The sequence below is a fragment of the Tauraco erythrolophus genome, chromosome 4 (assembly GCF_009769465.1).
Source record: "Tauraco erythrolophus isolate bTauEry1 chromosome 4, bTauEry1.pri, whole genome shotgun sequence".
NCBI classification, from domain to species: Eukaryota; Metazoa; Chordata; class Aves; order Musophagiformes; family Musophagidae; genus Tauraco; species Tauraco erythrolophus.
The window spans coordinates 68,435,447-68,449,391 of record NC_141468.1 but is presented as its reverse complement, the minus strand read 5'-3'; the positions used below and the strand labels follow the sequence as shown (position 1 = coordinate 68,449,391).

Below are 13,945 nucleotides of genomic sequence, written 5' to 3'. Positions count from 1 at the left end.
ATCCCCAAGTAGGCAAAACAAAACTGGTGCCATGTAGCACAATGGACTCCTTCCACCCTCTGAACACCACCCAGAAGAGCACCAGTGATGGTGGAGATGGGGAGTCTTGTATGCCTTTTTCTGTTTCCCTATCTTCTGCAAGACCAAATAAATGCACTCCAGCCAAGTTACAGGCAATTCCCAGGCTGGAGTAAGTGCTGCCTGCTCATGAGACTCTCTGGTCTGAAGTGAAGGCATATTTGGCGTAGTGTAAAAAAAGAAGGGTTGTTTCTTTTTCTTTCTCCCCCCGATGCAGCTGTAAAAGCATGATAGTTACATTTATAGCCATCAGACTGAGACTGAGATGTTCCTTCCAATAACACACGGCATCCACCATACCCACCCTCTACAGTCTCTAACTCAAAATGATTCAGCATTGGCTGATGCAAATGGAATTAATTTACTTTAAAGGAAAAAATTAATTTTGGCTGCCCATTAAATGTCACAGAGGAAATTCATGGCATGTAGGAAAACAAGTGTGTACAGTACTGTTGAGCCAAGACTGTCTAACATGTTGTACTCATTATAGTCCAAGCATTATAACAACATTTTTAATGAGGAAAAGCCTTATAGCCCTGTGGTGATACCGTGGAGGCATTATTATCACTAAAAGCCTTGTTTCCTCCTTCTGATTTCTGACATGTTCTCAGGCTGGAGTCTGTGATATTATCTCAGTGAGTGCCCTGATCCTGCAAATGTGTAGAAAGCCTCAGCATTAGGAAAACAGGTATTACCAGTTGATTTGTTCCTGTTTCCAAAACCAAGCTCATTTCCAAGTCTCCTGGGACCGTCATTCCGGAAGGCAAGGAATCTTAACCGTGGCTTTTGTGCCACATCCATCCAATCCTCTGCATGCTATTTCCAGATGTCAGCTTTGGCCCAGGGAGGGAAGCACAACACAGAAGCTTTGGGATAGCCGAAATTCAGGAGAAAGTTGTCTCAAGTCCAGCTCCTCACTACAGTATTACCAGGATCAAAAAAGAAGTTACTTAGTATTTTTCTGTGCTTCCTTTCCTAAAACGGGTGGAAGATACTTCTTTACCTCACCAAGGTACCCGCCCCAGAATGGCAGGAAGCTGTGTTTTCTGTTAGATGGAACATTTGAGCTTTCTGAAAACAGAGGCTTAGTTTGAGCTAACTTGGTTTCAGGGTAGTTGCCTAATAGTTCCACAACAGTCATGTGTTTTGGTTACTTTTTAATCTGACATGGTATGTGAAAAACGGATTGGTAATACATTGCAATGAAGTCTCCAACCTCTTACCAACTTTCAGCAGGAGAAATCTCCCTGACATTTATTGCCCAAATCTCAATTAATTAAGTATAGTCGTTAAAAGAAACTAAACCCAGTGTTTCATAAAGGACAACTACTCTTCATTTCCTAATCATGCTAGTGAAAAGAAAAAAAAAAAACAAAACATGAAAAAAACAGCTCTTGTGGGATCATAGGATGGTTCAGGTGGGAGGGGGCCTCAGTAAGTCCCAAGTCCAACCTCCTACCCAGGTGAGGGTCAGCTCTTGAGCTCATTACGGGTTGCTCAGGGTTTAACTCAGCTGGGTCTTGAAAACCTCCGACGACAGAGATGGCACAACCTCTCTGGGCAGCCTGGGCCAACTGTCTGCCTCCCATCAGTGAGAAAACTGTCCTGAAATCCAGCCCAGTCCTCTAGTTTCATCTTGTGGCTGCTGTCTCCTTCCATCGTGCACAACTGTGAAGAGCTCCAATGCTCCCTCACAGAGGAGTTGCTCTTAGGCCCTCCTGCACACCTCAATAAGTCCTCAGCCTCTCCTTGCAGGGAGGTGTCCAGCACTGATCAGCTCCAGGACCCTCTGCTGGGATCGCTCCAGCTTGTACAAGTCTTTCCTACCCTGGGGCCCCGAACCTGGCCGTGGGTGCCCTCCATGTGGCCTAGCAAGTGCCAAATAGGGAAGGGAAAAAACCAAACCAAACGGCCAAAACCCCCTTTCTTTCAGCCTTCTCTAGCACGGGAGGCTGAGAATTCCCCAAGCTCTGAGGCAGGAGACACCATACAGGATTTTTCCCACACCTAGATGTCTCGTTCCCCTGATCCTTCCTGGAAGGTCCCAGCCTGAAACCACCCCCCATTCTGTAGAAGCCCGCACTCCCGTTTAACCTCTCGGCACCCCCCGCGCAGCCCCTCGGGAGCGGCAGGCCCGACAGCCGGCACCAGGCGCTTCCCGTGCGGCGGGAGGGGAGGGAGGCCTTACGGGATCCCCGCCGCCCTCTTTGCGCCGTTTCTCATCCCAAACAGCCGCCGTGAGCGGCTGCCCTAAAGGCCCGCCGCCTGGCGGGGGCACAGCCGGCGGGGCAACCAAGGCGGGCGGGCGGGCGGCGCTGGGCGCAGCCCTCCCCGCGACGGCGGCGGTGAGGGCGGGCCGACAGCCGGAAGAGGAGCCGCCGCCGCCCGCCCGACTTCCCTGGCAGGCGGACAGGGGAGCAGGGAAGCAGGCGGGCGCCATGCTGCAGTTCTTGGTGAGGCTCCGCGGGGCGGCAGCGCCGCCATTTCGCGGCGGGGCGGGGCGGAGGGAGGCGCGGGGAGGGGGGGGGCGACAGCGGGGCCGCTCCTCGGCGGGAGGAGGAAAGTCGCTGTGTGCCGCTACCGCCCGCACCCGCGCCCCGCGGGCGGCTCCGGGGGGGTCCGGCGGGCGGGCGGCCTTCCCTCTGCCCGAGGGGCCGGTGGCGGCCTCTGCCCCGCGCTCGCCGCTTCGGGGCTCCTGCCCCGCGGCGTGGCTCGTCCCCGCGGCCGCGAAACGGCTCACACGGGGCGGCTGCGCCCGGTATTGCCTCTCTGGCAGCGGCGCAGCATCCTTCTGCGTGCGGCTTCGGGCGGTTTCCCTTCTCCGGCCCTTCAAACCCGCCCTGACCCTTCCAGTCGCCTCGCCCCGTTTTTCGGTACCCGCCGGGTTTTTCCCTGCTCCCCGCGGAACGGTGCCTTAAAACTGCTCTGAAAATGAAGTTCCTGCCTTGCTTTTTCAACAAGGCGTGCCCTTAGCTTGCTTCGGAGGTTCGGCCGAATCTGCGTGCTCACGGTGATGCCCTCCTGCTGCTCAAATTTCTTTGTGTTAGCGTATGTACCTCCCACCTGCTGTGCCAGCAGGGCTTCTCGCTCCGTGCACCCTTAAAAAGTTATCGCTGGTGGTGCGGATTTTTATATATAGAAGTTAAGGCAAGGCATCATGTTTCGTTACTGCCTTTCATTAAATCCCCTTAACGACAGCAGAATTAATAGACTAAATGTCTTTTAACTTTTCTGTCTTTCCGTATGTTCCTTTGAACTCTTCTGGGTGTCTGAAGTTTAGATGCCTGGCTGTTCCTCATTAAAGGCTTAATCGATGGTGGTATTTTTACTGCCAAGTGTGGAAATAAATTGTCGGACCGAAAAGATGCTGGCTGCTGCTGTAGCAAAGCACGGGAATAACCTCCCATTTTTCATTCTAGTGATGTGAGGGATGTTATAGGGTTTTAGTTGTGTTCAGGTATGTCCCAGTAAGTACAAATAATAAGTTATATCCTTGTATCCCTTATCATGGGAAGGGTAATTTAGCTGGCTAGTAGGTTTCATACCGAGTGTTGACACAGAGCAAGAAGAGGTGGACTATTGTAAGCTGAGAGTCGTTCATTTTTTATGAAATGAACGAATAAGGTCTATTTCTTATCTCAGCTTCAAAATGAAGTGTAGGAATGCCTCAGTCGTTTCTGTAGCTGTCTCTTATAGCCTCTCTCCTCTCCACTGAAAACATTCAGTAAGAGTAAATACCCTTAGTCACTCTCAGAGTTTCTGTGTTTATTGTCTACTGCTTGCTGCCAATGTTTTGGTTTTTTTTTGCATTTTCTAGATAAAAACCTCGTAGTAATTTTGACTTCTTGATTAGCACCTAAAAGTTAGGAAAAAATACGTACTAGTTCTGGGTTTCTTCCCTCTTTGGGTGTAGATTGAGTGTTTGGCTCTTGCTCTCCCTTGTTAGGACTGTAGCAGGGAGATAAAAGGATAATCTCACAAACCTTATGTTTTTGTTATCCAGAGTGAAGCATAAAATAAACATGTGTTTAAAATGCAACTTGAAATCCTGAGTAGAAATGGAAGACTCTGAACTCTTCTCAACCCTACTGTCCTTAGTTAAGATGCACATTTTAATTGGCTGTATTTTTTGCTATCCATATAACTGAAGTCTAAATAGTGAAATGTTTCCCTCTGCTTGAATTGTCAGTTATAAAGGTATATGTAACTGGGTGGATTGCTCTTGAATGCAGTGCTAGATTTTTCAATAAAGGAGTACGCTTAAAGGGAGTACTGATGTCAGTACTATGTACTGAGTAAGGTTTATCACACAGCAGAATACGATAGTTGTCTCATCTTTGGAAATGTTCTAGGACAAAAGCCTAGAAAACTGCCGATAAACAAGGGCCTGATTTGTGTTTTCAAGTGAATTCTCAGACAGTGCTAAAGATGGAGGAAATTATCTGATAGAACGATGCTCTTCTAGAGTACTACTTTAACTGATAATTAAAACTACAAGAGCAAATGATAACCAGTGCGGTACATACAAAAAGAACTCTACTTTTCCCTAAATTGTAAATGCTAAGCCCCTTTAGAAGTAGTAATAGACAAAGAATAAGTCCAAAAATCTGTTTAAGAAAATACTGAAGTAACTTTCAGTTATTCTTCATTTGGCAGTTTTCAAACAATTTTAGTTTTCTGTAGCTAGCTTTTCACTGGTGATGCTTATGGAGTCTGAATCACTGAAAAGATGAGCTGTACTGTAGTCTGCTTTGGGCATGGAAAAGATGTCTGGTCAGTATGTGATGGCGAAGTTGTCGTTGTGGACAGTGGTTTTATTTTTTTCTTGTGGTTTAACCCCAGCTGGCAACTAAGCCCCATGCAGTCATTTGCTCACTCCATCCTGGTGGGGTGGGGAAAAGAATCAGAAAATAAAAGTGAGAAAACTTGTGGGTTGAGATAAAGACAATTTAATAGGTAAGGCAAAACCACACATGCAAACAAAGCAAAACAAATTCATTCACTACTTCTCATGGGCAGGCAGGTGTTCAGCCATCTCCAGGAAAGCAGGGCTCCATCATGCATAAGGGTCACTTGGGAAGACAAATGCCATCACCCTGAATGTCCTCCCCTTCCTTCTTCTTCCCCCAGCTTTATATTCTGAGCACGATGTGATGTGGTATGGAATATCCCTTTGGTCAGTTGGGGTCAGCTGTCCCAGCTGTGTGCCCTCCTAGCTGCTTGTGCACGCCCAGCCTACTCGCTGGTGGGGTGGGGTGAGGAGCAGCAATGGCCTTGACGCTGTGTAAGCACTGCTCAGCGATAACAAAAACATCCCTGTATTATCAACGCTGTTTTCAGCACGAATCCAAAACATAGCTTCATACTAGCTACTGTGAAGAAAATTAATTCTATTCCAGCCAAAACCAACACATTTTCTTAAAATATTATTATTTTGACAGTAGTGACCACAAGCAGTTTTCTTAAACAGAACTGGCCTCAGCTGCTGTATAGAACGATTGTTTATCGACAATGAAGGCACATTAGTAGTCTCCCCTTCCAAAATAGTCAAATGAGTTTTCATAGTATAGGATGTACTTATTATTAAACATAACAATAAAAATAAATCTAGGACCTTGGGAAGTTGCTGAATGAAAATCTCATCACCTGTCTTTGAAGAGGGAAGTTTCTTTCCCTCACAAAGTATCATTACACTTGAGGATTTTCCTTAGCTGGCAAGCAGGGACCAGGCCAGAAACTGTGCTGCTGTTTTGCTCTTGCTCTTCTTCCAGGGTGCGTTTTCACAGACAGCCTTCAGCAACTACAAGTGTGCACAGTTGTCAAAAGAGGTTGTGCCCTGTCTCCAACCAACAACCCTTTCCTACCTCAGAGGAGCCCCTAGATCAAAGTAGGGAAAACTGATTTCTTGGAGGCTAAGGAGTCTGGAAGGTGTGCGAGTGTTAGTTGTTGCCGAAGAGAAGCAGCGGGTTTACATCAGTTTAAGTTGATGGGGAGCTCTACTCTTAAACCGTTTAAGGTGAGACTGGGATCTTTTTGGATTCAGAACCTCTGTTCTGACTTTCAAGATTGTGAACCTTTGTGTTACTGCGTATTGCTGTGTTATATCTTTGTATGCGTGTGTCTCTGCCCAGCATTGAGCATCGTTTTAGTGGGGTGTTGCTTTAGGCTTTCCAGGCATGGACCAAGGGCTCAGTGATATGTAGGTCCCTGCTACTCTCTCCTCCGCTTTTATAAGAGTTACTCCCTTTGGGGGTGTGCAAAGAATTTTGTGGACAAAGATGATCATAGGCTGAGCCAAATAGTCTTGGAGATGTGTATTGAAAACACAACTGAGCTGTATTTTGGACATAATGGTAAGGTTTTCCTGGTGAGGAAGTTGGGTAAAATTGTGTCTCTCTGGAAGAAAGGTGAGAAATTAAGTAGGAGTGGAATTGAAACTCTTTAGTTTTCACATGACTTGCAATATTCTTTTTTTTTTAAATTATTATTATTTTGATCAATATGCTTTTGATGGAAGGACGTTAACTATTCTTTTCTCTCTTTCTTCCTTTTAGCTTGGTTTTACTCTTGGCAACGTGGTTGGGATGTATCTGGCTCAGAACTATGATGTGAGTATCCTTGTATTCTCAGAGCTGAACCTCTTCTGAACTGAAAATATAAAGCTGTTTTCCCTGAATTGGAATTGAATCAGTCTTTATTTTGATGTTTTATTGTATTTGAACAGAATACAGATTGTACTGACTTTAGTTACAGATGAACTGGAAACAAACTATCCCTTTGACATCTTGTCTGTGATAGAGCAATGCTTAGAGCCTTAACTGATGTTGGGGCCCTAGAGCACAGATGTAGTAACCAGACTTCTATATAGATAGACACGGAATAAACAGGAAAGGTTTAGCAGCTGCTCACGGGTTGTACCAGCATTAAAATACTGGTTTCCTGACTCTGATGGCCTGCCTGCTTACAGTGTTCTTCATTCAGTACACCTGCTGTTCCTTAAAAATCCTTCAGAGCATCTGAAATTTCGGTCTCCTGTACCAGTAATGAAAATAAGCTTTGCCAGCTTTTTTTTTTAAAATTCAGCACCTGGTCCTACTTCAAACAGTATATCCACCTGCAATCTTTCTTCTCTCACAGTGAGGAAAGAAAGAAAGTGAACTTTCCTTCCTCAGTTCTCACTGTGAGCAGAGACTTTTTACTGTGAGAGTTAGAGTAGGAGAAGAAATTTTAGAGCCGAGTCTTCAGTACAAGCTTTTAGCTTCTGCAGAGTCAGCAGAATCCCTTGTAAGAGCACTGCCACTTATTTGTGTACAGGCTAGAGGAGTTAATAAAATTTAACAGATTTTTTTTTCCTTTCTTATGCAATGTGTATTAGCCTAGTTTAAAAAAAAAAGTTGTTGAGGCTTAAATCTGACATTTATGTTTTGCTTTTCTCTCATCTTCAGTATTGAAGTCATCTTGCCAGCAGAATTCTTATTTTTTGTCCCTTGCTTAGCGCAGTCTTTTGTGATGCTTCCTGTCCTGTCACTCTAGTAAGAGTGCTAATAAAAGGCTGGTGTTTCTTTCCAATATATGTTTTACAGTGTTATGAAAATGTATTCATAAGAAAATATTTGGGTATATCAATATGCATTGTAAACATATTGTAGTGCTTTTCTGGCAGCACTGATAAAGTATTACCACAAGAGGGGGACTTACGCTTTTGATTTGCAAGTAGTTCCCTGGGAATGTAATGCTGACTTGCAGTATGAACATAGTAATTTTATTGCTACTGTTGAAGATGATTTGCTTTAGATGACATCTAAGATAAACTCATTATAATCAGGTCCTAATTCTGCAGCTCTACACGCATGTGCTTAGTTACAAGTGCATGGAGGGTTCCACTGACAGCAGTGGATTTCTCTCTGTTTAGCTTAAATGTCAGGCGTGTTACGGGCTGGGCTCTTAATTTTGTTTGCTCAACAGAGCTTAAATTTGAAAGGGAAAGTAAGAGAGAAACTTACGATATTACTTGTAGTATCAGCCTCAAACCATCCAAGGAGAGCACTGCAGTCTGTTTGGATTAACTTCTGGGCTATGGTCAGGTTGCATAGGAAGTAAAAGCCCATGATCTTTTCCACAACTGCTAGTAGGAGCTTTGCTTTACTTTCATTTAATCAATTAGGTTGTGAAATCCTTTGTTGTCGATTCCCAGTTTTAGCTAGAGTCATGAGATAATCTATTCCTTGTCCTTAAAAGTTGCTGCTTTTTTAAAAAAAAAAGTTGTCAAAATTTACTGTTGGGTTGCTTTATCAAAATGCTTTTATTTGCAAGAGAAAACTGAAGTTTTGAAGTTCACAAGCGGTAAATTGAATTTTCATTCAAGTGTGAAACTGCAAAAGGTCGACAATTTGCAAATCAGTAGAATTCCCCAATGGCAAATTTTGGTTCCCACAAAATGGACCAGAAGTATTTCTTGATAAATTTCTTGAGAACATACTTGCTGCTCTTGAATATCTCTTTTCTCTTGTGACCGGTATAGCGCAATCTGATTTCCAGTCCAAAAGTAATTATTAAAGTCTGTGCGTCAGTGTTTAAATCGGCTTATTCTTTGGCAGTTTGTCCTCTTTCAGTGAGGAAGCCAGACTGGTCTTACTAAATTTCCTATGAAGTGATCTCTTTTCTTCCCTCCCATTCCCATCACCACTGGCTGACTTTTAATCTTAACAATGTAAAATATTTCCTGAAGTCCCATGTGAGGTGCTTTCATTTGCTGTTTGCTTTGTTTTTAACCTTTGTGCAAGGTAACAGATTTTTGGAAGCAAGTGGCTTTTAGAAACCAATTTAAAATTCATAGAATTTCTTACTGTGTTTGTGGTATTGTCTTTCCTGCTGAGACTTATGTAGCTCAGGATTTCTTGTTAATTTGTGTGGGTTTTATTTGTTATTTGATTTTTTTCTTCAAAGATTCCTAACATTGCAAAGAAGCTCGAAGAATTTAAGAAGGATGTGGAAGCTAAGAAAAAACCTCCCAGCGACAAGTCTTAAGAGACCAATGTTACCCAGGTCACCTCTGTGCATGCACCAAGGATGCAATTTACCTTTCAGGCAACAAAGATCAAGTAGAGGGTTGGCATGGGAGGTTCCTTCACTTTTAGTCTTCTAGAACTGGAATGTCTTTCTTTTGAAAGAGCAGCCGTGAACTTTTCCTGGGACTGATTTTCAAGGGTTTCAGAATTTGGATTTGCAGCTGATATGTGACTAGATAAGACCGTTTGTATTTTTTGTTATTGCTTTTCCTAATATTTTGTAACCCCTTTTTACCTGATCCAACTGGAGTCCCGTTAGTCCTGTTACTATGTGTACCTCACACTTTGTAATACCTTAGTTCTTAGACCATCATGAAAGAAATTAAATGCATCAATAAGTGACTTTCAGGGTTTCTTGTCGTTTGTTGTGAGCAGTGAGACTTCACTGTCCTTAAGATCCGTGTTCCTTTATTGGAGATGGGGAAGTTCATTTGTCAAACTGTGAACCTGGGGGAAGGGAGGAGCTCCTGCTTTTTCCATTATGTTAAATGATCCAGCAGTATAGACTTTGCAGAAACATGGCTGACTTCAAAAGCGTAAAAGGCCATCAACTTTAACCTAGGGTTTCAAATTCATTGTTTCTTCTATTATTGTCTCTTCCTCTTATTTCTCTTCTGCTTGGTTGCTTGCAGTTATCTCTGGAGCGATGGGGAGGATGGGAGAGAGGAGTTATCTTCCATAAGGGGTAATCGGGGCACGTAGAGTTACATTGCAGTTACATTGTGAATCCAAACCATTTACTTCATGTACATAATGGTCCAGTTTGTGTAATTGTTCTAAGTATACTTTTTTACTGCCTTTTGGTATGGAGCAAGGAGTAGAGCTCAGTATTTCTATCAAATGTCTGGTATTCCCATAAATTCGTCATTCCTGTGCATGGTCTTCAGCCCATTGCCTTCACATTTGGTTCAGTTGTCTACCATGCATTTTGTTAGGATTAGAACCGTTTATCTGCTGTCCCCTATATTGTCTGTCTGATATACTCCTCTTCACCCATTACTGCCACCAAAAACTCTGGTGTGTGAGAGAACGCACATGATATTGCAGCATTGTCCTCTTCTGTTTGAATGGAAAGCCAAGTCTCCATTTCGAAGCAATTGTTTTACACAAATTCTGTTATAAATTCTGAAGAAAATATTGCAGTAATTTGATTAGATGTAAATTTCTTTGATAGATTGTTGAATTAAGATAATCCATTTAATCTGTGTTTTTTTTTACTGTAAAATAGGAGAGTCGTATCAACTCTGTAAGGTGACTTAAATAATTGAATCACCTTGACAGTCTTTTGCTGAACATGAAGGGCAAATTTTCTATCTTCGCTACTAAATACAACAGTAACAGTAAAAATACTATAGACACTCTGCTTTCATCTGCTATACTGAAATTGGATTATTCTACTTCTTTGCATTGCTAATTTTGAGGATAGGTACCAGAAAGATATTCTCCTTGCTTTTAGTAACAGTGCCCAGTGATGAACCGCTACAGGCAAGCAGGAGGAACAAGCACAGAGAACTACCTCCTCCGCTCCTTCAGGCTCTTGGTTAAAGGATACCTGCAGTGCTTCTCCATCAGTGTTTCAATTAGGATAAGGAGTGTGGCTTCAAAAGGAATTGTCCTCTTACCATGTTTTCATTCTCATCACAGGAAAACTATAGAGCACATGGACTGGATTCCTTTCAGAAGAGATTAAACCAGAAGATGTGCTTTGATCTCTAGTGGGTCTTTAGCCCATGAAGCAGGCCTAGAGACATTCAGAGGGAAACTATCCCAAGCTTTGGGCACTGTTTTGCTCTGTAGACCCAGTGGACTGCGCTGTTTGAGATAAGTGTAGCCTGAAAGCTTTTAAGTACGGGACTCCTCATGTACACATTGTAATTTTCACTTTCCACCCTAAGGCCTTTAGTTAGGATACATCAGGCTGGATTTCAAGCTCAGGAGTTTTCACTGAATCAGCAAAGACACATTTACAGAATACCTTATGCCAAACTTTTGCTTCCTTTCCCAAAGTTTGATGGTGGCAGAGTTCACCCACAATGCAGTCCTGCAATTGAGGAAAGTGTTTCTCACCTAAAGACTCTCCTTCTTAAAGAATATAAATGTGTATATATATATATATGTCACCTGTAATTTCTCATAAAGAATATAAATGTGTATATATGTATACACAAACACCACCACCCCCCCCCCCCCCCCCTTTACTATTCTTGAGCAGAGTGTTGAAAAATACTGGCTCTAACCCATTCACATTTCTTTGCTTGTCATATACAATTATGTTAGTGTTTAAAATTGGATTATTTATTTCCTCGAACATGCTTTATGTTCTTCCCTTTCTTTACACAGAGATGAGAAGGGAGATAATATTCAAAATCTCTGTATTTGTTGCCAAACAGGCCTCTGTTACTCTGAAAGTGTAATTTGGAGCTTGGACTTTCAGCTGTGCAGTCCAAGCAGATGTTGGTTGGTTGGTTTGTTTTTTTTTTTCCTGTTAGTTTAGGAAGTGAAGCAGCTACAGCTGTAGTTCTGTAGAAACAATGTATGCTCATTAATATTAAAGACAGGACTTCCTCACTGTTTGCAACACATTTCAGCTCAAGCTGTCCTTTTTGTCCCATATATTAATCTGGAGAGCTGGGTAACATTGTGACACAGTTCTTGTTGACTTTGCAACTACTGTGGAACACATTTTTCGTAACTGAGTCAGCCTGAGGCTATCCTAGATGTACTAAAGGTTAACCTCAGATTTCAGAGGGCACAGAATACTCATGGATAATGACTGCTCGATGCAGATCTTGCAGTTGTGGGCTCAGATGGGCTTTGGATGCAGTGTTGTCATAGCAGGTCACACAGGATGACTGCACCTTCCAGGTAGCTAGGAGCAATTTTCCCACTTAACATGGATACTGTGAATTTCTGCATGTTCAAAATGCCTGTGTGGATAACTGGAATGGCCAGCTAAAATATACAGCCTTCCTTTGCTAAAAGCTCTTAGGATAAATACAGTTGTATCCATTTTCATATCAACACATCTTGGGAGGTGAAGATTCAAGGCAAAAGTAGAGGAAAGTGAACAGACTTCTAAAATATTTACGGTGGATTGAGACTGTTACCTTGTGATGGAAAATGTTGCCCTAAGGTTCTTGTAGACCATCTACCACTGAATACAGTAAGGAGTTAATACTGAAAATATATGAAATGCCAGATAGCAAAGCTAATAATTAGCTTGCTGGGCACCAGAGCTCAAGTAAAGGTGGTGGATTTACCTCACAGAGCTTTACTAACATGAGTGCTCAGTGGTGCCATTTTACATCATGGAACCACAGCCCCTTGTCTCATGATGCGTGCTCCATCCCTTGACCTTCATGGCCCATGGGCACTCCGGTATGCCCATGTACCTCTTGTACTGAGGAGTCCAGAACTGGACATATCAGTTCGGATGTGTTTCACCAGGGCTAAGAAGAAGGCAAGGATCATCTCCTCCCTCAGCCTGTGGAGTATGCTCTGCCTAATACAGTTTAGGTGCTGTTGGCCTTCTTTACCTCAAGGACACATTGCTGACTCATGTTCAACTTGTTTACCAGGACCTCCAGGTACTTTTCTACAAAGACGCTGTCCAGCTAGTCTGCTCCAGCTTGTAGTGTGTGTGGGATTATTACTCCTCAAATATCTTCTTCTGTTGAACTTCAAGAGATTTGTTTTGGTTCGTTTCTCTGGCCTCTGAAGGTCTTTCTGAATGACAGCATGGCCATCTTGTGCATCAGCCTCTCCTCCCAATTTTGTATTGTCTACAAACTTGCCAATGGTGCACGCTGTTCTATTGTCAAGGCCATTAGTAAATATGCCAGTGTTCAATAATTCAATACTGGCCCTGGTATTTTCCCTGGGAGTACACCACTAGAGACTGGCCTCCATGTGGACTTTGCAGTGCTGACCACAACCCTATAAGCCCAGCACTTCTGCCAGTTTTTGATCCGCTTTACTGTAGTCCATGCTTCCTCAATTTCTCTGTGAGGTTATTGTGGAAGGCCATGTCAAAAGCCTTGCCAAGCAACAACTCTCCTCTCATCCATCGAGCTAGTCATTTTGTTCTGCAAGTGCCAGGCTGGTCAGGCATTATTTCTCCTTCATTAATTCATGCTGGTTACTCCCAGTCACTTTCTTGTCCTTCATATGTTTAGAAACAGCTTCCAGAAGGATTTGCTCCATCACTTTCTGAAGGATTGATGTGTGACTGACCAGCCTGTAATTTCCTGTCTTCCTTCTTGAAGACAGGAGTGACATTTGCTTTATTCCAGTCCTCAGGGCCTCCCCTGGATCACCGTAACTTTTCAAAGAATACAGAGTGGCTTTGCAATGACATCAGCCAGCTCCCTCAGCATTTCTTTAGGTTTCCTTTTGCAGCCGGTGTGCCTACAAAGGTCCTTGGCTCCCTGTTTGGTAACAAGAAGGGCCTCTATAGGCATTCCAGGTGAGGCTGGCCAGGGCTATTAAGGCACTCAAGGCCCTGGCACTGGCTTTTCTAACCCCATCCAAGTCCGTTAAATCACTAATACCTCCACCCACCTTCTGTGGAAATGGATTGTACTGCGGAGGGATTACTCAAGGGCAGGGACAAATTTAATGAAGCCAACTCTTTTTCTTTATGTTTTTACATTAAGTAGCATCATCTACATCAGAAACACTTATTATGAATTCAGGTAAAGATAGGTGACTCCTGTTAATGTAGAGTATCACTCTTCACAGTGATTTCTGATGAGTGAAGTAACATAATGGTGACTGGCAGCATGGGACATTTCCCAGTG

The 13,945-nt window shown here is 43.3% G+C and overlaps 1 protein-coding gene across 1 annotated transcript; it reads left to right on the top strand.

Annotated features, from left to right (window-relative positions):
- Positions 1 to 2,463: 2,463 nt before the first annotated feature.
- On the top strand, positions 2,464 to 9,488 carry STMP1 (short transmembrane mitochondrial protein 1). The gene is made up of 3 exons (XM_086610389.1): positions 2,464 to 2,531; positions 6,633 to 6,686; positions 9,025 to 9,488. The coding sequence occupies exons 1-3, from the start codon at positions 2,517 to 2,519 to the stop codon at positions 9,103 to 9,105; spliced, it is 150 nt and encodes a 49-aa protein (XP_086466515.1). The 5' UTR covers positions 2,464 to 2,516; the 3' UTR covers positions 9,106 to 9,488.
- The last annotated feature ends 4,457 nt before the right edge of the window (positions 9,489 to 13,945 follow it).